The sequence below is a fragment of the Rhinolophus hipposideros genome, assembly GCF_964194185.1.
Source record: "Rhinolophus hipposideros genome assembly, chromosome: 21".
NCBI classification, from domain to species: Eukaryota; Metazoa; Chordata; class Mammalia; order Chiroptera; family Rhinolophidae; genus Rhinolophus; species Rhinolophus hipposideros.
Window position 1 is genome coordinate 41,349,444 of NC_138067.1, and position 22,660 is coordinate 41,372,103.

At 48.3% G+C, this 22,660-nt stretch overlaps 2 protein-coding genes across 6 annotated transcripts in view; one reads left to right on the forward strand and one right to left on the reverse strand.

Annotated features, from left to right (window-relative positions):
• The first annotated feature begins 154 nt into the window (after positions 1 to 154).
• POLR1G (RNA polymerase I subunit G) lies at positions 155 to 2,594 on the forward strand. The gene is made up of 3 exons (XM_081031105.1): positions 155 to 274; positions 613 to 754; positions 921 to 2,594. The coding sequence occupies exons 1-3, from the start codon at positions 253 to 255 to the stop codon at positions 2,344 to 2,346; spliced, it is 1,590 nt and encodes a 529-aa protein (XP_080887231.1). The 5' UTR covers positions 155 to 252; the 3' UTR covers positions 2,347 to 2,594.
• The window catches only part of ERCC1 (ERCC excision repair 1, endonuclease non-catalytic subunit), a 36,628-nt gene continuing 16,352 nt past the window's right edge, over positions 2,385 to 22,660 (reverse strand). Inside the window, exons 1-10 of one of the 5 annotated variants that reach the window (XM_081031109.1) lie at positions 16,812 to 16,860; positions 16,374 to 16,482; positions 15,183 to 15,398; positions 12,337 to 12,440; positions 11,418 to 11,517; positions 10,320 to 10,396; positions 4,261 to 4,360; positions 3,164 to 3,235; positions 2,860 to 2,928; positions 2,385 to 2,537 (exon numbers count right to left, since the gene is read on the reverse strand). In XM_081031109.1, coding sequence (XP_080887235.1) covers positions 2,487 to 2,537; positions 2,860 to 2,928; positions 3,164 to 3,235; positions 4,261 to 4,360; positions 10,320 to 10,396; positions 11,418 to 11,517; positions 12,337 to 12,440; positions 15,183 to 15,398; positions 16,374 to 16,466 — 882 coding nt within the window. In that variant the 5' untranslated portion in view covers positions 16,467 to 16,482; positions 16,812 to 16,860 and the 3' untranslated portion in view covers positions 2,385 to 2,486. Of the gene's footprint in view, positions 2,538 to 2,859; positions 2,929 to 3,163; positions 3,236 to 4,260; positions 4,361 to 10,319; positions 10,397 to 11,417; positions 11,518 to 12,336; positions 12,441 to 15,182; positions 15,399 to 16,373; positions 16,483 to 16,672; positions 16,861 to 16,975; positions 17,114 to 22,660 lie in introns of those variants that run through there. The other 4 variants (XM_081031108.1, XM_081031107.1, XM_081031106.1 and 1 more) reach the window with 4 other exon arrangements.

Below are 22,660 nucleotides of genomic sequence, written 5' to 3' on the forward strand. Positions count from 1 at the left end.
CCGCCCCACATCAAATAATCTACTTTCTGGAGCAAATGTTCGGGAAAAGACGTTTTCTTCGCATGTATGCTCTATACAAGTGGAAATTTCCCCCAGTTCTGCTCATAAAGCGAGCGGGCTCCGAGCGACAACCCGCGCCCCCGCGCCATATGGGCGCTTCCGGGTGAGGCCCCACCCCTTTGGTTCCACGTGGTCCGCGGCGGAGCCAGAGCAGCACTGGATGAGGGTTCTGCGTGTGGCGTGGGTACCGGGATGGCTGGGGCCCAGTCCAGCGGTGAGTTGCTTCACGGCGGCCGACAGGGTGCAGAGGGTTGGCTGGCTGGAGGAGAAAGGGGCTCCCGGGAGCGTTAGGACGGAAAAAGGGACGTCTCCAGAAACAGACCTGCGAAAAGTATGCCCTGTGGAGGGCAAGGTGGGGGGGAGGGGGATAAAAGATACCTTTAGGGGACTACCGGGTTTGGATCGTTGGAGATGTCTCCGGGAAACAGGCCGTCAGAGAAGAGAGACCTTATGAGGGCATTGGGCCGCTCAAGATAGGACCAGTGGGTCAATAGGCGCCCTGGATTGGACCGGCAGGAAAGTGTCAACGGACTCCTGTTTCCCCTGCTGCAGGTGCTGCGCGGTTCTCTTGTCCCCCCAACTTTACCGCGACGTCCCCAGCCTCAGAGCCCACTCGTTTCTCCTTGGAAGCATTGACGGGCCCAGATAAGGAATTGTGGCTTATCCAGGCGCCTGTAGACTTCACCCCAGACTGGTGAGTGGTCCCATGCCACCTCCCGGGAATACTCCCCACCTCAGTAGCTAAACTTAGGGGAAATTTAGAGCGACTTGTTCTAAGGAACCCAGAAATGCTGCTTCTCAGTTCCTTTCCCGTCCCACCCAAAGAATCTGACCAAGCTTCTGTCTTCCCCTTCTTTCAGCCTCAATGGCCGGTTCATACCTCTCTCTGGCTCCCAGATTGTGAAGGGCAAGTTGGCAGGCAAACGGCACCGCTACCGGGTCCTTAGCAGCAGTAGACCCCAGGCTGGAGAAGCGACCCTGCTGGCTCCCTCAGCAGAAGCAGGAGGTGAACTCACCTGTGCCCCAGTTCCCCAGGGCAGCCTAAGGATCTTAGAGGGTCTCCAAGAATTCTTATCAGGGACCCCGCTGCAGCCCATTCCAGCAAGTCCCCCACCTCAGATCCCCCCTGGCCTGAGGCCTCGTTTCTGTGCCTTTGGAGGCAGCCCACCAGTCACAGGACCTGGGTCAGCCTTGGCACTAAGGTCACCAGCCTCCGGAAAGAAGAAAAAGAAGAGGCATAAGTCTGAGGCCTCTGTTCCTCAGGAGGCAGTGAATGGGCATGGGACCCTGGAGGTGGACACAACTTTGGGGCCCCCTGAGATGGATGTGGGAAAGAAGAAGAAAAAAAAGCAACCAAAAGAACGGGAGGTGATGGAGCTGGTGGCAACAGAGCCCATGGCCGAGGTGTTGGAACCTCTGGGAGTGCTGTTCCCATCCACCAAGAAGAAAAAGAAGCCCAAAGATACAGAAATGGTCGAGCAAGAAACAGGGATGCTGGAGCAAGAAGAAAAGGCCGTGGAGCTGGAACTCATGGTTAAAACTGAGCCTCTGGAAGAGACAGTCCTATCCCCCACCAAAAAGAGGAAGAGACAGAAATGGACAGAAGGGACTGAGCCAGTGGAGGGGATGAGAATCGAGTCTCAGCTGCAAGTAAAGATGAAACCACAAGAGGAAGTCATGCCGTCCTTAAAGAAGAAAAGAGAAAAGGGGTACAAAGTGCTGTTGGAGCCAGGGATTGAGGCTATAGGGCCAGAGATGAGACATCTGGAGCTCCAAGGGGAGAAGATGGAGCCTGAACTGCCACATGAAGTTGAGCTTCAGGCCAAGGCAGCTCTGACATCCACCAAAAAGACGAGGAAGAAAGAAAAATGGCCAGATGTGATGATGGAGCCAAAGACAGCGGTGCTGGAGTCGCAAGAAGAGGCCATGGTGCCTGCATTGGCAGGCGACCTTGAGCCTCGGGCAGCTCTAGCATCCACCAAGAAGAAGAAGGAAGAAAGAAGGCATAAAGCTACAGAGTCAGGGACCGAGGTGACTGACCCACAAGGGGAGATTATAGAGCCTGAACTGCCAGATGAGCGTGAGCCCAAGGCCAGGACTGATCCAACATCCACCAAGAAGAGGAAGCAGGGCCAGGAAAGCAGGGTATCAGAGATGGCATCCCAGGAGAAGATACCAGAGCTGCCCCTAAATCAAGAGTCTGAAGGGGTGGCTCCCACTGGGCGGGAGAAGAGGAGGAAGAAGAAGGTGCGGCAGAGTCCTGCTAACACCCCTCAGGGAAACTGACAGCTGCAACTGAGAAAATACGAGGTGGCCACCTGGCTGTCAGAGAAGAACCCCTCCTAGTGTCCCAGCACACCAGCAGGAGCCTGGACCAGGAAAAGGCTTTATTGTTACACAGAGGACCTCCTGGGCAGCTGAGGTCATTAGGGTACTTTCAGGAAGGGCTCATGTAGGACATCAAATAGTCTCCGGGCCTGGGTTGGGGGGAAGAAAAAAAAGCAACCAGTCATTAAATGAGCCATTCGTTTGGTATATTGGAGTGGGTTTTGGTTCTTTTTCCTCCCAGCCTGGAGGGGGCTCTGAGAACTAAGAGAGAAGTAGCCCAATCTGGATTCTCTCCCATGCTGGCTGTGTGAGGTTGGGCTGGTCCCTACCCTCTCTGGGCCTTGGTTTTCCCCATCTGTAGGAGAGACACTGGGGGCTTTCCGAAACCTTAGAACTTTGGGATCTGGGGTCCCATTTATTTGGGGCCCCTTCCTACCCCTCACCCGTTAAGCCCATTCCCAAAGCTCTTACCTTCTGGGGCCCCAGGCCTGGGCACAAAGTCAGATCTTCCCGAGATGCAGCTATGAGCTGTTCCAGAGACTGAGGAAGATGGGAGCGAAGGGTCAGGGGAGGTGAGCACAAAACTCTACCCTGCCCCAGCTGATCAGGGATCTAAGACATTCCTGGAAGGAGGTGAGGTCCTGTGGGATGGCGGGGGAAGCAGGAAGGATGGCGGGGATGGGGGGCAGGGAGGTAGAAGGGAAAAGGTGGGGGGGCTTCCTCAAAAAGGCAAGGGGGTAGAAATGCCTGTCTCGAAAAGGTACTTGTTCCTTACCCCAAAAGTAGCCAGGAGGGTCTGACTGTCCGTTTTGTTGACTGATTTCACGGTGGTCAGACATTCAGTCACCTGGAAGGGGAGGAGACAGAGAGATGTGCACAGGGCTGAGCCTGTGAGGGCAGTGTTGGGTCACTGTTGTGTCCCCAGACTGCCGTGCATGCAGAAGGCGCTCCATAAATGCCCCCTTTTTTGAACTGATTAAAAGGTCATCTCAGAGTGACCTGGAAGTAGCTGAAAGGGTGTCAGTCACATGACAAGATAAATACCCTTTATCTCAAGCTGGTTCTGCCCAGGGGAAGACGAGGCTTGAGTCGGACCTGGGTTCAAAACTAGAACTCCTGCTTACATCCTGTGAGGCCTGGGCACAAGAACTGACTTCTCTGGGCCTCCATTTTCAGGCAAGTGGGGGTCCTAATAGTACATACCTTAGGGGTGGCTGCAGACATCCACCATTACTCTTGTCATGTGAGCCCAGAGTCAACAATTCAGCAACTACCTGAGTACCCACTGAATGATGGGTGGTGCTGGGGACACAGCAGCGACTGAGACAGCCCCATCCCTGTCCTCCTGGGGCTCCCAGTCCAGTGCAGGAAACAGATCAGTTCCTGTCAGGGGTGACCTGATGGGCAGGGCTGGGATTGGGGGGAGTCCAGGGGGACATCTGGCCTGGGGATCAGGGAGGGCTTCCTGGAGAAGGGCGCATCAGATGTGAAAGATGGGACTAGGTAATCAGGCAGAGGGAAGAGAATGGGCACATACTTAGAGGAGTTAGCCAGGCCTGGGAGAAGTGACCGAATATGAGGACAGGGGTGAACAGGGCTGCTGGGCCACATAGGCAGGGCCTGGTAGAGCACAGCACAAAGGTTGGGCTTTCTCTGAGGGCACTGGGAGGCCATGGAAGGGTTTTGAGCTGGTGAGGGCAAGATCAGGTTTGTGCTTGGGAAGACCCCTCTAGCCACTATTCAGGTAGGAGAGGGAAGACTGGAAGCTGAGGCTGGGATTGTGGAGAAGTATGACTTGAGATCAGGACTGGAGTTCGAACACACAGGAAGGAGCTGGGGGGAAGCCCAGGCAGGGAGGTGAGGTGGCCTCACCCGGGAGACGAAGTCCTGCTCCAGTTTCTCCATCAGGAGGTCCGCTGGCTTCTGCTCGTAGGCCTTGTAAGTCTCCAGGTACCGCCCGGCCTCCTCGGGGCTAGAGAGGACATTTAGGTCAGGCGGGGTGAGGAAGGGTCATGTTTTAGATTGATTTCATTATGGTGGTAGTAATTGCTGACACAAAAAATTCCAAACTCTTAATACATAGTTTCCTCTAAACATCCTTGGACCATACCCCCTGCTGGGTACATCTTACACATCTTCTCTGGCTAAGGGCGAGAGCTCAGCAGCCTGACCAGTGGGGTTCAGGCCCGGCTTCCTACCTGAGTGACCCTGGGCCAGTGATTTTCATCTCTGCGCCTCGGTTTCCTCATCTGTAATGTGGGGTGGATGGAAGAACTGACAAATAAGTCAACGCTCTATAAGTGCCTGGCACTTAGAAGCCTGTTTTAAGAACTGTTAGCGATTCTGGAAGGGACGTCAGTGCTGGGTCATCCATACCGGGTTTGAGAGGGAGGAAACCCAAAAATGTTTCTTTTCCCAACTACAGGAAGAAAACAACCTCATGAACATTCAGCTTCCCACTACCAAGAAAAACAGCTTCTGAAGGTTTTATATATCCCACCTTCAGAAGGAAAGCTCCGCATGCCAACTGCTAAGTATTTTTCAGCAAGGAATACAATTTTTTTTTTCCTTAGATACAATTTTTTTTTTAATTTATTGGGGTGACAATTATTAGTGAAATTACATAGATTTCAGGTGTACAATTCTGTATTACATCATCTATAAATCCCATTGTGTGTTCACCACCCAGAGTCAGTTCTCCTTCCAACACCATATATTTGACACCCCTTACCCTCATCTCCCTCCCCCCACCCCCCAGGAATACAATTTAATAATCACCAGTTTTCACATTAGGCACCTTTTTTTTTGACATGTAATTAACTGTTTCCAAAGGTAGTGGAAACAACTAAATCATAAAAAGGATCTATCTGTGTGCGGAGTAAAGTAACTCAAGTTTATCAGCACAAGGAAAATGCTAGCCTTTTTTTCTCTTTGGAATTTGAGAATAGTGAGTCAATGTATTCTAAATAAAATGTTTGTCCTGAAGCATTTTCTTAGCCTTCAAAATCCGGCTCGTAAGCAATGTTTGTTGATTAAATGATGATTTATATTTTTGAAAGAAACATTCATTTTCTAGTTCTATTGTTTTCCATAAGATAGACTTTGTTGCTCTTCTCTCACTGCAGCAGGTATTATTATTATTATTATGTTATTATTAATTTGTTCAGGACACATAAGTTAGTACACTATACTCCAGTTGTACAATTTGCTTTTGTTTTTGCACTCTATAATATAATCAGGACATCTTTCCATGTCAGCAGACAGAGCTCAACCTCATTTATTTAATGGTTGTAAAATATCCCATAGTTTGGATGTAAAGACATAGGAAATATTCCCCACATGGGGGTATAGCTGAATGCCAGGCACCATCCTAAGCCCACTATGTTCAGAAACTTCTGGCCTCCCAAGAGATCCTATAAGGCAATTATTTTCAAACCATTATACAGAGGGGGAAACTGAGACCAACGGGGTTGAGTCGCTTGCCCAAGATGACATAGCTGGCGAGGAGGAAAAACAGCTCCCTGCACGTGTGTGTCTCACCCAGCTGGGCTCTTTACCTGCTACTTCTCACAAAATGGAGTGATTTTTACACTTGTTTTTGTTTTAATATACAACTACTGCATAAATACATTTTTCCAAATACTCCAACAGTATAGAGGTACATACCTGGAGGGAGGGCACAAAATTGGTTTTGTGCCTTGGATTCAGAAATGGGTGTGTTGGTGATAACAGCAAAAGACAAACTACCCAAGTGTCCACTAGTACGGACTATTGACCTGGTCCATGTACACAATGGAATACTGTGCAGCTGAAAAAGAACGTGGATCCAGACAATGGGATATTTCTCAGTGATTAAAAATGAGTTACCAAGTCACCAAAAGACACAGAAGTACTTTAAAAGCATATTGCATATATTGTGATGGAAGGAGAACTGACTCTGGGTGGTGAACACACAATGGGATTTATAGATGATGTAATACAGAATTGTACACCTGAAATTTATGTAAACTTACTAACAATTGTCACCCCAATACATTTAATTAAAAAAAAAAACATATTGCGAAGTGAAAGAAAACAATCTGAAGAGGCTACAGTGAGATAATACAAACTCTATATTGGTCTCTGTCTTGTCCCTGGTACAGAGCTCCTGAAACCCTTGCAAATTCCTAAGTAATAAGAGGATTAGGGGCATCTTTTGTTCTTCTGAGAGCTCCTGGATGGTTCCTGAGTGGAGGCTGGTCATCAGAAATACCAAGACATGGTTAGAAGCTCAGTTAGTTTCTGCTATACCCCCATCCTTCAGAGAAAGGAGAGGGGTTGGAAATGGAGTGAATAATTGATCGTGCCTACATGAGGAAGCCTCCATAAAATCCCAATAGTACGGGGTTGGGAGAGTTTCCAGGCCAGGAACACATTCACACCAGGAGGGTGACACCCCATCTCCACAGAGATAGCCGCTCCTGCACCTGGGACCCTCCCAGACCTCACCCTATATATCTCTTCACCTGCCAATCATCTGTATCCTTTATCATATCCTTTAATAAATTGGTAAACACAAGCGTTTCTCTGAGTTCTGTGAGCCATTCTAGCAAAGTAACCAAACCGGAGGAGGGGATCTTGGGAACCTCCGACTACACCTGGCTGGTCAGAAGCACAGGTGACAACCTGGGCTTATGACTGGCATGTGAAATGTGTGTGGTGGGGCAGTCTGGTGGGACTGAGCACTGAACCTGTGGGGTCTGACTCCATCTCCAGATAGCGTCAGAATTGAGTTAAATTGAAAGACACCCAGATGGTGTCACAGAGAATTGCTTGGTGTGGGGAGAAACCTCCACACATTTGGTGTCCCGAAGTAAAGTGTGTTGTGTGAATAGTAAAGGATATACAGGACAAAGAGCCTTAGTGGGAAAGAAATAGATTTTTCCCTACACACGAGAACTGGGTTTTTCTGTTTCAGCTACATACTATGATTCCAACTGGAGGCATTCTGGAAAAGGCAAAACTATAGTGACCATAAAAGATCAAGGGTTAGGGGGAGGGAGGGGTGAACAGGTGGAGCACAGAGGATTTTTAGGGCAGTAAACTGTTCTATAGACAGTAATTATGGACACATGTCATACCTTTGTCAAGACCCACAGAATGGACAACACAAAGTAAACCCTAAAGTAAACTATAGGGAACCCTAAAGTAAACCCTAAAGTAAACTTCAGTTAATAATAACATCAATATTGGTTCATCAATTGTAACAAATGTACCACACTAATCAAAGAATATATAAATAATAGGAGGAACTGTATGCAGGGGGAGAAGGAGTACGTGGGAACTCTCTGCTCTTTCTGATCCATTTTTTCCATAAACATAAAACTGCTCTAAAAAAAGTTTATATTTTTTTAAATGGGGACACTATATACTACATAGCTGAAAAAAAAAAAAAAAGAAAGGCTGCAAAAAGAAAAAGAGAAAAAGAAAGGCTCCTCTCTATACTGATACAGAAAAGACCTCCAGAGAATGACAGCGCAAGGCAAAGAAGACCGTAGTATGCAGACAGCTCCCAACTTAACGATGGCTTGACTTAAAACGATTTTGCGACTTTGCAATAATGCGCAAGCGATACATACTCAGTAGAAACTGGCTAGGCTAAGCTATGATGTTTGGTAGGTTAGGTGTAGGAAATGCATTTTTGCCTTACGATATTTGGAACTTGTGATGGGTTTATTAGGATGGAACCCCATTGTAAGGTGAGGAGCATATGTACATTGTGTGCTAACTTCTAAGAAAGGAAGAAAACTAACATGCTTTCACGTGCTGCTTGCGTTGTATAGAAACATTGGAAAGAAACCAAGAAACAACAGTGGTTACCTGTGGGGTGGGAGGAGTGGAGCAGGAGGAAGGGGTAGAAGGGAAACTTCTCAGTGCATATACTGCCTATACGGTGTGTGTACACACACACACACACACACACACACACACACACACACACACACACACACACACGGTCTGACAATTAAGTTCGTGAACTCATCCTAGAAAGAGTGCTACATATCTTATTGCTGAGTATCACTATGGTCACCTTCGAAGTACTCCCCTTGGGAAGCTATGCATCAATGCCAGTGTCTAGTTCACTCTTCCAAGCAATTTTGAAACTCGTTCTGGAATGGCCATCAGAGCTGTCGTCATATTACCTTTAATGTCCTGAACGTCATCAAAATGTCTTCCTTTTAATATTTCCTTTATCTTCGGGTAAAGAAAGAAGTCATTGGGGGCCAGATCAGGTGAGTAGGGAGGGTGTTCCAGTACAGTTATTTGTTTACTGGCTAAAAACTCCCTCACAGACAGTGTCGTGTGAGCTGGTGCCTTGTCGTGATGCAAGAGCCATGAATTGTTGGCGAAAAGTTCAGGTCGTCTCACTTATTTTTGAAGCAGCCTTTTCAGCACTTCCAAATAGTAAACTTGATTACCTTTGTCCAGTTCGTACAGATTCATAATGAATAATCCCTCTGATATCAAAAAGGTCAGCAATATCCTTGCAACAAGTTCGCGAACTTAATTGTCAGAACTCACATGCTGATATGTACATACACCATTTTGAACTACATGAACATATTACCTGTTCTCTAACAAAACCAAGTTTAATCATGATATATTCAGCAGCAAAATAGTTGTGCAGAGAATAAAAGTCCCCTCCCCTCAGTGCCTACTCCTGCTACCCTCCCCAGAGGATCCAGAGCTGGAGGCCAGGAGCCGCCTTCAGTTTACTCACATCGGCAGCTGTTCATTAACAGAGCTGGAGTCCTTCCTTTCGGATGTAAATAACAACAGGATGGGCTTCTGCCACTTCTCCTGCGGATGCTATAGTGACGCCAGGGCGTGCTGGTGGATTTGCACACAAGCAGGGCTCATCAAAAAGGAGAAATTCCATGTGAAGGAACTTCTGTGTCTGTTTTCTGTCTTGATAGCCAATCAAGTCTCCTGCTAACCAAACATGCAGGTGCCTATTTATCCATCCATCTTGACGTTTTCACCAAATTAATGGGTGAAAAATGGCACCTCAGTTTTCAAAATTTATTACTTCCTGATAAGCTGTATGGTTGATGGATTTTCATGTGTTTTTGTTCACCTGTATTAGACTTTATAAAAAATTTGCCTACCTTTTTCTTACTGATTTGCAGGAGGTTCTGTGTATATATATATATATATTTATATATATATGTATATAAATATATAATGAATATGTTTCAATATAGCCATATGAATATAAACATTTAAATATATTTGTACTGTATAAATATAATTTATATGTTCATTTATAAATTAGGGATCTTAAGTCTGTTATACACACAAAAAGTCTTTCCTCAGTTTGTCATTTGCCTTATAATTTTGTTTACAGTCCTCTTACTACCTGGACGTTTTAAATTTTTAATTTTCTCAAATCAGCCAACCTTTTCCATTATGGATTTTGGGGTTTATATCTTCCTTTGGAAAATTTTTCCTACCCCAAGATTATAAAACATATTCTCCCTTAAGATTTCTTGTTACACTTTTATTGTAGTTTTTTCTTTTTGTAATTCATCAGGATTTACATTTGGTTTATGGTATGAGGAAGGGACATTTTTTTTTTTCCAATGAGAGACAATCTAAATGGTCGTTAGAAACCTAGACATGGAATTGATTCTTCGGCCGGATTTCCCGTCTAACTTCTAAGGGCCTAGTACGGGGAACATGACGTACATCACCTGCCTTTGTGTCTACACCCCTGTAAGAAAGATATTAAGACCCTATTTTACAGATGAAGAAATTGCGGCCCAGAGGAAGGCAGTGCTGGGCCAGGTTCACACTGAGACTTCTTGGGAGAAGAGAAGGGCTGAGAGGTGGGGGGGAGGGGAATGACTCTGAGGACACAGCCTGACCTTGGGGGAGAGCCACAAGCTCACCTCCAGGCAAGGATCAGGGTGCAGTCGGCCAGGATGCACATCTTAGCCAGCTCCTTGAGGGCCTGCCGAGGGTCTTTCTGGAACAGAAGAAAATCAGAATGAGAGATCTGGGAGGAAGCAAGGAACTATACTCTTGAAAACACAGTAGCTTGGGGTGCCAGGAGCCTTCTACTCAACTGACACTCTGTAAGCTCCGACTGGGTGACTGGCCTGTGCTGGGCAGTGCCGGGACCCAGGAGTGACTGAGACAGCCTTGGTTCTGCCCTCCCGGAGTCACAGTCTGAAGAGGGGGACAGACTGGTCTCCAGAGGGGGACAGACTGGTCTCCAGACGATGATAACCCAGAGTGGCCAGGGCTGGGGTCAGGGAGACAGAGGTGTGTCTGACCTGCCTGAGGGATCAGGGAAAGCTTCCTGGAGGAGGGGGCATCTAAGCTGAGACCTGGAGGAGGATGAGGCGTAAAGGCAGAAAAGGGAATCTTAGAGATAGGGAAGAGCATGTATAAGGATGGGAGGTGAAAGAGGGCTTGAAGAATTGCAATTCAGTCAATATGGGATAGAGGATGGGAAAGAAAGGATTTTCACACAAGCTTAGACATAAGCCCAGCAAGTTGGACAAGGGTTGGGTCAAGCAGGGCCTCAAGTTCCATGGAGGGCACTGGAGAGCCACTTAGGAGTTTTGACACCAGATCTATGGTTTAGAAAAACCCCTCTGGTTGCTATAAGGATGGAAATGGTCGAGGCTGGAGGCCATAAGACAAGGTAAGAGGCTGAGGCAGGGACCCAAGTGGGAGAAGGGGCCTGGATTAGGCCAGGCTGCGAGGATAGAGCGGATAAAACAGATTAAAAAAATATTTAGGTGGCAGACGGCTGGGACTAGTTGAAGTAGGTGTGGGGAAGGAAGAGATGGATAATTTACCCTCCCATCTCCTTGCCAATACAGGGTGTCAATCTCAGACGTGAAAAAAGGTTCACTGAGGTTTTAACTTGCATTTCTCCTTGGAAGGAATTCAATAGTCCACTTGGCTGCCGTGAGACCCACCACTCCCCACTGTACAGATGGGGGCAGTGAGCCTGGCGGGCAGGGACCCCTGCTTACCACGTCCACCTGGACGAGCAAGACGCGCAGGGCAAAGCTCTTCCCGAGACTCTGCAGCCGCTGGTGGATATAGTCTGGGTGAAGGTTGTGGTAGCGGAGGCTGGGGGCAGGAGAGAGGGAGGGGATAGGAGGTGTCACGTCCCAAGTCCCCAGAGCCCTTCTTTACTCTCACTGGAATGCAGAGGGCTTGGGCAGCTTTGCCAGGACTGAGGCTCAGAGAGGTTAAGTGACTTGCCTAGGGTCACCTTTCAAAGAAAGGGCACAGAGGTTTGGCAGTGAGGGCTGCTTGGCTCTGGCTGCCTGGAAGGTTGGACCCCTCCCTACCCAGGTTTTTCACTGAGGAAGGGAAGAGACTTGGGTTTTGAGTAGAGCCCAGGAGACCAGTGCCCTAGAGAATGTGCCCCAGGGGATGCGGCACAGCTGGTCTTGGGAAGTAGGGCCCATCCCCAGGACTGTGGGCTTTAGCCTCAGAGGACACTGGTGGGGGGAGGGGTGGCTCCTCCACCTGGGGAACTAGGGGATGTCTCTGCAGGGAGGACAGGAACTTAGCAGTTTCACTTCCCCCTTCTGGTTCTGTCTGGAGAGGGGCCCCCGGGAGTGCAGGTGGAACTTATTTAATGGAGTAGAGGTTAGAGAAATCCTGGCTCTTGTCAACTGGTCCTGGATGTTGGAGTCAGTCTGGCACATGAGTGACCTGGCCTTCAACTTGCTCAGACCCAGGAGTCCGGGCCCCCAGCCCCAACTCCCCCACATGCAGAGTCTGGGCCCATAGTTCTTGTTGCCCCGGGGACCTCCAGGCCCAGAGCCAACAGGGACATGCCTGAAGGTCTCCCAACTAACAGCCCAGAACACCAGGGCACACCTAGTGTTCTGGGCTTCCAAGCCTTCCTGGAGGGTAGGGCAGCTCTGCAGAACTCACCTGAGGAAGAGGGCACAGGTGCTCTGGCCCAGCACGTAGTCAGGAACCACGTCGCCAAATTCCCAGGGCACATTGCGCACAAACTTCAGCACAGGGTTGCCCCTCTGGGGAGGGAGGAAGGAAAGGCCAAGACCATTAACAAGGATGACCCTGGGAACGCTGCCACTCCACGGCCCCTCCTCCCACCTCTCCCAACACCTCTCCGCCCTTCTCCTGCCCTGTGCCGGGGTCTTGCAGCTTTGCTCTCTTCCTCTCCCCAGACTCCTTGTTCTCAGTCTGCACTGTCCTTGGTACTCCAGCTGACCTGGGCCTTAGCTCAAGGATCCCTGGGTCTGTCTCCAGCTCAGCCCTTTCCCCCAGCCCACCCTGGGCATCCTGTGGTCCACTGGACACTTCCCCCTGGATGTTCACCTCACTGTGGCCAAACCACCCTTAGCAACCGCCCCCACACCTGCTCCTCCTCCCAGTCCCATCTCAGGACAACCACACCAACCAGAAACCCAGGCCTGGTCATGGACACCTCTCCCCCCCTCCCCAGGTAAGCATCTCCCCCTCCATGACCACAGCCCCTGCCCATGCCCCCACCTCGCTCCTCCTGCTTTCCTGCCCCACCGGTGTCCCCTCCTGACCACCCTCCAAACAGTAGCCAGAGGTATCTGCCTAAAACACAAACCTGCTCCTCCCCTGCTCTAAACCGTGCAGTGGCTCCCCAGTGCCTTCAGGAGGAAGCTTCACGGAGCTCCACAGGTCAGGTCCCCCCGAGACTGGCATCTGCTCAGCAGGCTCCTCTCTCATGCTCATCCCAGAAAGTGGCCTGTAGCCCAAGATCCAAATTCTCCAAGCAAGTCAAGCTCTAATCTATCCAATTAGTATTTATTGAGCACCTCCTGTGTGTCTAAGTGTGTGGGATACAGCAGTGACTAAAACGGACAAAAACCCCTGCCCTTGCGGGGGACACAGACATTCAACAAAATAGTCTCAGGGATCAACGTGTAATTTCCAAGTGAGGTAGAATTCAGTTCTAACAAGAGGGTGGGACCTGCTCTCATGATGGGGTGTGGGTTGGTCAGAGCAGCTGGGCTAGGAAGGGTCTGCAGAGGTCCTAAGTCCCACAGGCCCTGGGCCATCTGACCTGAAGCACCTGGGAGCAATGGAAAAGCTTTTGAGCAAGGGGAGGGCAGGATCCTAGTCTAATTTTTAAAGGCTATGGCCACAATCAAAAAGACAATGACAGGTGGTGAGGATACGGCGAAATTGGAAGCTTCACACACTGCTCGTGGGAATGTAAAATGATGCAGCGTTTTAGAAAATAGTGTGGGAGTTCCTGAAAAAGTTGAACATAGAGCTACCATACACCCAGCAAACCCACCTAAGAGAAGTGAGAACCTATGTCTACACAAAAACCTGTACACAAATGTTCACAGCAGCATTTTCACAATAATCAAAAAGTACAAACAGCCCAATGGATTGTCCACCAATGGATGAATGGATAAACAAAATGTGGCAAATCCATAGAATAGAATACTATTCAGCAATGAAAAGGAATGAAGTCCTGACACATGCTACAACATGAATGAACCTTGAAAGCATGATGCTCAGTGAAATAAGCCAGCCATTCGTTGACACACATCTGAGTTGTATCCAGTTTTTGGCTACTGTGAATAATGCTGCTGTAACCATTTGTAGACAATATTTTGTGTGGAGGTGCATTTTCATTTCTCTTGGATATATATACCTAGAAGTGGACTTGTCAGGTCAAATGTTAACTGTATGTTTAAAAGTCTGAAGAACAGCCAGGCTGTTTTCCAAGGTGGCTGCACCATTCTACATTCCACACATACAGCCGTGTCTGAGGGTTCCAATTCCTGCACAGCCCACAACCCTTGTTACCGCCTGTCCTTTCGATGTCAGCCATCCCAGTAGGTGTGAAGTGGGATCTCAGTGTGGTTTGGATTTTCGTTTCCCTGATGCCTGATGATATTGATCACCTTTTCACATTTTTGAGTCTTATCATTGTATTTGTATAAAGAATGCCAGCTCCATCAATGGCAGAGACTTTATCTGTTTCCTTTCTGTCACTCTACCCCCAGAGCCTAGGACAGTATCTGGCAACCTCTTAACATATTTGTGGACTACAAGTGGATGAAACCCCATTTCAAAGGCACAGATGGGTTAAGTCACTTGCCCAAGATCACACAGCTATTGTATAACAGCGCAGGATTTGAACTTGGGCCTGTGCTCAATAAACAGTTTTTGCATGAGGGAACAAACCCAGTACAGGAAATGTAGCTGCACTAACACAGTGTCACACCCCTAACAAGAAAAGTCGGGGTGTCATGGACTGAATGCTTGTGTCCCCCAAAATTCATATGTTGCTATCCTAACCTCCAAGGTGATGATACAAGAGGTGAGGGGAGATGATTAGGTCATGATGATGGAACCCTCATAAATAGGATTAGTTCCCTCATAAAAGAGACCCTAGAGAGCACACACACCCCTTCATTCACTGTGAAGACACAGTGAAAAGACAGCTGTCTGTGAACCTCACCAGACACCGAGTCTGCTGGTGCCTTACTCTTGACCTTCCCAGCCTCCAGAACTGTGAGAAATAAATATTTATTGCTTAAGCCACCCAGCCTATGGTATTTTTGTTATAGCAAAATAATCAGATGTAGGGTGTCGTTAACCCACACACAGTAGTTGAGTCGTTGAATGAATGAATAGTGCTTCCGAGAGTACAATGGCTATAACTCAGACCTCCTTCCACTGCCCACCAGAAAGCTAGCCCTATTACCGTGTTTCCCACCAAAACTCTCAAAGCTCCATTTCTCCATCCCCTTCCTCACCTGCCGGGGGCTCACAATGATGCTGTTGGATTTTGTCCCCAGTTTGGGGGTCTGGTTGGGGGTCTCTCCTGCCTGGGGTTCTGGGCCTGAGGGATGTGTGGCTCCAGCCCCTCCTGCAGGTCCCGAGATAGCATACTCAGCATAGGTCTGAGGGGCTGCCTGGGCTGAGCTCTCCATGGTGGGATGGCTCCGTGTGGATCTGAATAAGGGCTTGGCCTGTGGGAAAAGATGGGGGCAAGGATCAAAATCTGAATCAAGCCACTTCTCCCCACTCCTTGGCCTCTACTCTGGTCCCAGCCACCATCTTCTCGCCCTTGGACCACTGTTGTCACCTCCTCACCAGATCCCTGACTATACCCTTATCCCCCATAGTCTGTTCCCGACACTGTCATATCATGTCCCTCCTCTGATCAGAGCCCTTAGGTGGCTCCTACCTCAGAGTAACAGACAGAGCTGTTACTACAGTCCATGAGACTCTAGAAGATCTGTCTCTGCCTCTTGCCTCAGGGACCTCCCCTCCTATCTCGTACCCCTTGCTCTCTCTCCTCCAACCCCACTGACCTTCTTGCTGCCCTCAAACTTGTCAGGCTCTCTCTGGCACTAGGGCCTTTGCACTGGCTGTTCCCTCTCCCCAGAGATAGCTCACTCCCTCACATCTCTGCCAAGATGTCACCTCCTGAGAGAGGCAGTCCCTTAACTGAAAGGCAGCACCTCTCCCTCATCACACCCTATATCCTTAGCCCACTTTGTTTTTCTTCATAGCACATAAGTCATAGCCAGTACTCAGCACCAGCTAATTGTTTCCCTGTGGGAACAAGACCTCAGTGTTGCCAGATCATTTTATTTACCAAGAAATGTCAAAGCTGCGGGCTATTGTTCCCCCCAAAACCTTCCAATTCTTAAATGTCAGCAATAAATTCATGCCTTACATAACCACAGTGCTGGCCACATAAAACACATCCTGGGACCACTTGTTGGTTGCCAGTTTGTGGCCTCTGCCTTAGTCCTCTCTTAGAATCACCATGACATTTTACAGATAGAGAAACTGAGACTTGCACAGAGAAAAGGACTGATTTCCCAAAGTGACCCAGGTCCCAACATGTCCTAACCCATATTGTGGTCCCACAGACCCCTTCTTCTGAACCCCCGCTATCCCAGCCTTCCAGCGTTCCTCCCATCTTCTCGTCCTACCCCGGGAGGAGGGGCCTCATCCTCGTCTAGTGGGATGAAGAATTTCTTTCTTGTGGGTGGCCCAGCGGGCTGCCGCACTCCCTCTTCATCCATCCCAAGGTTCTGGGGCCTGTAAATGAAGACGTGGCGGCGGGAGCGAGTGAGACATCAGCGTCTGCATTTCCATCCTCCCAGCAGGAATCACCACTCACAGCCATCCCCCCAAAATGCCAGAGCTCCACAGCATCAAGGTGAAAACACTAGGTTCTACAAAGTCTCGCCCGCTGGAGCCTCCACCTGCGGCTCGCCCCGCCCCTTACTGGTTCACACATTCCATTCGCCACGCCCCTCAAGCCCTCTCCTTTCGATTCGTCCGGCCCCCACCATTCTCCCGCCTTCTCTGTGCGGGACTCGGCCACTGTCCCCGACCCTCGGTCAACCCCGCACTAGGGCTCGCACCTGGACGTCCTCTCCTCGCTCCACCTCCATCTCTTGACACCGCAACGATTGATTGGCTTCCGCGGCTGCCAATCGCCATCGGCCGTTTCCCCCTCCCCCACTCCCGTCCCATTCCCCCGCTCCTCTCGCCCTGACCCGGCTGTGCTGGCGCAGGGAGGACTTACCTCCTCTCCCAAAGCCGCTGGGATAAAACCGGAGTGGGATCAGGCGTTCCCCCGCCGGCTAGGCCAGCGCGTCCCCAGGCTCGCCGCACTTCCGGCCTCTCTAGCCCTCGAGCCCGCCCTCACCATGCCCCAGAAGACCGTCCCTGCCCAGCTCTCTATGGTCGTGGAGGACTGCGGAGGTTTGGGTTGGAGAGAGCCGTTGGCCTACCCGCCTGAGCGTCTCTGGTTGCCAAGCCTCTCAATTTCAGTGCCCTGATCGAGAGCCTCTTGTGTGCTCAGGCTCTGGAAATGGTTCAGTGAAGAGGAGATGGTGGGAGATCAATCTAGGTCCCTTCTCTCTGTGCAGCCTTGGGTTTGAATCCCAGCTCTACCATTGACTTAGCCTCAGTTTCCCCATTCGTCCATTTTTTCCACACATATTCCCCAAGTGCCTCCTCCTCTCCCTGTCTTGTGTGGGGTAGTGCGAGTGACACACCGGTGACTAACGATAGCCCCGAGTTGGCTCACCTGGAGCTCATAGTCCAGTGGGAAAGACAGACCAGGTTCCAAACAGTGACGACTCAGAGTCGGCAGGGCTGGGATAGGAGACCCCAGTGGGCAGTGGTAGGGTATGTGTCTGGGGGGTAGGGGGAACCTAACTCAGCCACAAGGTCAGGAAAGATTTCGTGGAGGAAGGGACATCTAAGCAGAGACCTGGTTGATGAGTTAGTATTAGTCATTTCCTGAAAGGATAGTATCACACTGTTCTAACTTGCAACGCTGGTTACTATAAGGAGAGAGAACATGTTTTTTTGTGAGTTCATTGGTCTCGTATATTTTTGTCTGCTGTCAATTGCTTGCTCATATCCTTAGCCCATTTTTTAAATGGGGTTGTATGCTTCTTTTATCACTATTAATTTGTAGGAGTACTTTATGGTTTCCGATTCTCTTAATCAGTTACATACATTCCACATATTTCCTTCTAGTTTGTACTTTGTGTTTTAACTTATTTATTTGTGCATTTATTTGTGTCACACGGAAGTTCTTCGTGTTTATTCGTGCCTATTTATCAATCTATTCCATCTGACTTTTTGCATTTGGTGTGTTGTTTAAGGGGCCTGTCATACCCCAAGGTCATAAATATATTCTATCGTTCCTTTCAATACTTTCCTGGGTTTGGTTTTGTTTCTGTCTTTAATCCATATGAGACCTAGCTTTGACAATGCACTAAGGCAGGAATTTATAATGGGTGTAGCCAGTTGTCACAATTACATTTATTTTAAAAGTCAATCCTTTCCCCAGTTTTAATATTCCACCTTTATCATGTACCAAATTTATATATATATATATATATATATACAGGTCTGTTTCTGACATTTCTATTATGTTCCATTGATCTCTATATCTGTTCCCTTCCTCCTGTCATTTTTATTTTGACATGTTTTGATGTAACATCAGGCAACTCTGATCAGTTTCAAATCTGTCTTTACCATTCTTGTACATTTTCTCTTCTAGATGGATTTTAGCAGCTGCTTTTTCGGTTCCATGAAAAACTCTATTGGAATTGAGAGTGAAATGGCACTGAATTGACAGATTAATTACAAGAAGATACAGGTTTGTATTAGTTTCCTAGGACCCTGTGACCAAAAAGGAACAAAAACTGGGTGGGTTAAACAATAGAAATTTATTGTCTCACAGTTCTAGAAGCTGGAAGTCTAAAATCAAGGTGTTGGTGGGGCCATGCCCATTCTGAGCCTGCTGCTAGGGAAGGACCTGTTCCAGACCTCTCTCTTAGCTTCTGGTAACCTCAGGTGTTCCTTGGCTCGTAGATGACAGTCTTTTCCATGTGTCTCTTTACATCATCTTCCCTCTGTGCACGTCTGTCTCTGTGTCCAAATTTCCCTGTTTTATAAGGACATCAGTCATATTGGATTAGGGCCCGCCCTAAGGACCTCATTTTAACTTGATCATCTCTGTAAAGACCTTATTTCCAAACAAGGTCACATTCTGAGGTTCGGACTTCATTATATCTTTTTGAGGGGACACAATTCAACCCATAATGATTCTGGTACTTTTTATAATCTTCTTCCTTCTGAATTCATTTTACTTCTTGCTAGAGTACATTCTTTTCTAATTCTTTCAGAGACCATTGTGGATAGTAACTCCCTCACAATGGAATCTCAAATTCTGGGTTCCTTGGGTTCCTAGTAACTTTTCTGGCAAGGTTAGAAGATAGTGGTCCTCCTCTCCAACTTTTGGGTTGCTGATGAGAAATCTACCATCCCCCGATTCTCCTTCCTTCATAAGCAGTATCATCACTGGCTGTAATTTTTCCCCAGGGTCACTCACAGCAGTATGACCTGGAACCAGCAACTCAGCTTCTGTATGTGTGTCAGTTTGCTCATCTCTAAAATGGGGAGAGTAATAATATAAATATTATGAGGATGGAATGAGTTATGCGTAGAGTGCCTAAAACTGTACTGGGCACATGGTGCTATACTCAAACTTGTTACATAAATAAAATAACCCTTGACCAAGTCCTGGGCGGCAGCAGCTGTTGTGGCCGCCATTATATCATAATGCCATTACACAGGGCTGGGCACCCAGAAGGAGCTACCAACCTGGTGTTGTGAATGAACAAAGCACAGACCCCAAACCCTAAGGCAAGGGACTTCACCACTGGGAGTCTCAGTTTCCCCATCTGTTACTGCTGAGATTGTGAGAATTCAATAAGACCACACAGACCTGTCTTGAGATGGACTGGTTCACTCATTCCTTGAATAATTACATATGTGCAGGCACTGGCGGCACAGCTGTGAGCAAATCAGACCAAGTCCCTGTCCTTTGGAACTGATATTCTCATGGGGGACACAGACTGTAAGAAAGAAAGCCACAAATAAGATTTTCAGACAGCCACACATGCTAAGAAGATAGAAGAGTGCTACGAAACAGGAGAGGGGGAAGGGGGCCACACAGTCACTGGACGGACTCTATAAATAATAAATATTGCCATCAACTGGATTACCATCAAAACACAGTAGTCCCGTCTTGTCCACGGATTTGCTTTCTGCGGCTTCAGTTACCTGCAGTCTACCATGACCCGAAAACATTACATGGAAAATTCCAGAAATAAACAATTCATGTTTTAAATTGTGCCGTGTCCTGAGTAGCGTGATGAATTCTCACACTGTCCTGCTCCATTCCACTAGACATGAATCATCCCTTTGGCCAGCGTGTCCACGTTGTATATGTTATCTGCCGTTAGTCACGTAGTAACTGTCTCAGTTATCAGATTGACTGTCGCGGTACCATAGTGCTTGTGTTAAAATGACGCTTATCTTACTTGACAATGGCCCCAAAGCACAACAGTAGTAATGCTGGCAATTCGGATACACCATAGGGAAGCCATAAAGTGCTTCCTTTCAGTGAACAGGTGAGTACAGTACAATAAGCTATTTTGAAGGAATCTACTGTAGATTCAACACTTAGTAGTACTATGAGCCTCACAATACCACCCCCCCTTTAGATAACTGTGGAAACTGAGCTCATTTGACAAACGTGGGAACTGAGCCCCAGCGACGTAGAGAAGGATCATGGAAATGTGTCTTTGAATCCAAGCTCAGAGAGCGTTTCTATGAATTCAATCTGGGCGGGACTCAGTTTTTCCCGCTGGGAAATGAACTGCCAGACAGACCTGCACCTCGTGCGTTTTCCGCCAGAGGGCGATGGAGCCCCACCAGAGGACATCAGGAGCTGCTTCGCCAGAAGTCAGAACTCACAAGGGGACAAGACCCCGCGGAAAGCGGTGGCTGATCGCTTTGCTCCTCCAGACTCAGTTCTCTTTCGCAAAAGTGTGGCAAAGGCCCCGCGGCGTGCGGTTAATTTATCTCTGAGCCTTTTTACATTAGTTAAGGGGGAGGGAGGTGCCCTCGGTTCTACATTATTTGTAAATTTGATTTCTACACTCGATTGGCAAATTGAGCTTTCGGATACCGGATTCGAGTGTTCCCCGCTCCCAGACTGTGAGTTCGAATTTTCCAGCGGTCCGCACTCCGATTCCGCGTCCTCACAACAGCTCCAAACTCCAGCCCCAACCCCAAGTTCCCCCGCGACTCCTCGAGTCCGGCTTCGGCTCCACTCCCAAACCTTCTGCTAATCCCAACTCCCAGTTTTCTCTGAGCTGGGTAGAGGTGCGGTGGGGATGGAAACTATAGGGACCCCCCCCAACCCTAATTCCGCCCAAGAAGCTCTGGGCTTGGGGCGGAGAGATGCTAGACCGAAGGCTCTGGAAACCTCAGCGCGGCCGAGGGGCGCAGTGACCCGGCTGCCGTCCCCTCCCGCCTCTAAACTTAGCCGCGGTGACGCGCGGCCGGGCTATCGCTGCATGGCCGGGGACGCAGGGGGGCCCGAGTGGAGGGAGGCGGCTCCGTTCCGCGAGCCTCTATTTATAGCGCCCGAAGCCCGAAATAGCGTCGTTCGGATCCGCCAGGATGACGCGGGAGCTGCGGAGACTGATTCACCCGGCCCGGAGCGGCGGTCCCCGAATGGGGGACAGTGGAGGAGCCGACCTCGAACCCTCCTGGGCACCTCTTCTACTGAGAAGTCCCAAGTTTCCACCGGTTACTACTGTGGCTGGATATACGGCAAAAGGGAGGATCTGCAGCATGGAAATCTGACTGAGGTTAGATCCGAGGTGGAACTTCCCTCAAAGAGCCCAGAATCTGGGAACTAACTTTGTACAGGAAGAGAGGTTGGGAAGGAGAGGAGATGAACCAGATAGGCACACCTACATCTCACCAGCAAAAGGATAGAGACGTCCTGGGGGAAAAGGAATGGACATAATCACCTGGCCAGTCACCAGGCCAGAGCATGTCCCTCTCTCCACTTGCTGTATAGCTCCTTGCATGCTGTTCTCACTGTCTACAAGCCATTCCCTGACTACTTAGTCTTTAGAACTCATGCTCTTCTGGGACCTGATTATAAGGGTAATATGCCTCACAAATGAAAACTCTGTGACCCACTGGACTGGGGGTCCAGTCCCTTCATGGGAGGCAAGGCCAGGCCCTTCTTAGTCATCACCATGTCCCCAGCACTGCCCAGAAAAGTCAGGCCTCTGGAGAAATTAATTGCATGAAAAAAGTGTTGGTAATAATAGAAAATGACATTTCCTAAATTATAATAGCAAATGTTTATTGTATGCAACATGCCAGGAGTGATTCTCAGAGTTACCACCTATGGGTTTCACTACAACCCGAGGAGGGAGGTGCTTTTATTATTTTCATCATCATGATCCCCATATTAGAGATGAAGAAACCGAGGCTCGGAGAATATCTGAGCTCTCCTTGAGCTAATTTTCTTAATTTAGAAATTAAGTTACTAATTTTTTTATTTTGGAAAATATTATTTTTAATTAAAATGATATGATATATGTTAACATGACATTGTTTTTTATTATTTTAAATGAATTAAATATTTCTGATATTTATCAATTTTCATTTCTAATACAGTGAATATTTATTGATAGATCTAATTCACATCAACAAAAGCTCTTTGGGGTCCTCAATAATTTTTAAGAGCATAAGGGACCCTGTGATCAAGAAGTTTAAGAATCACTGAATTATTAAACCTGACAAGTGCCATGAAGATAAGAACATAGGGACATAATTTTAATTGGGGTTGGAGAATGGCGGGGAAGGAGACATTTTT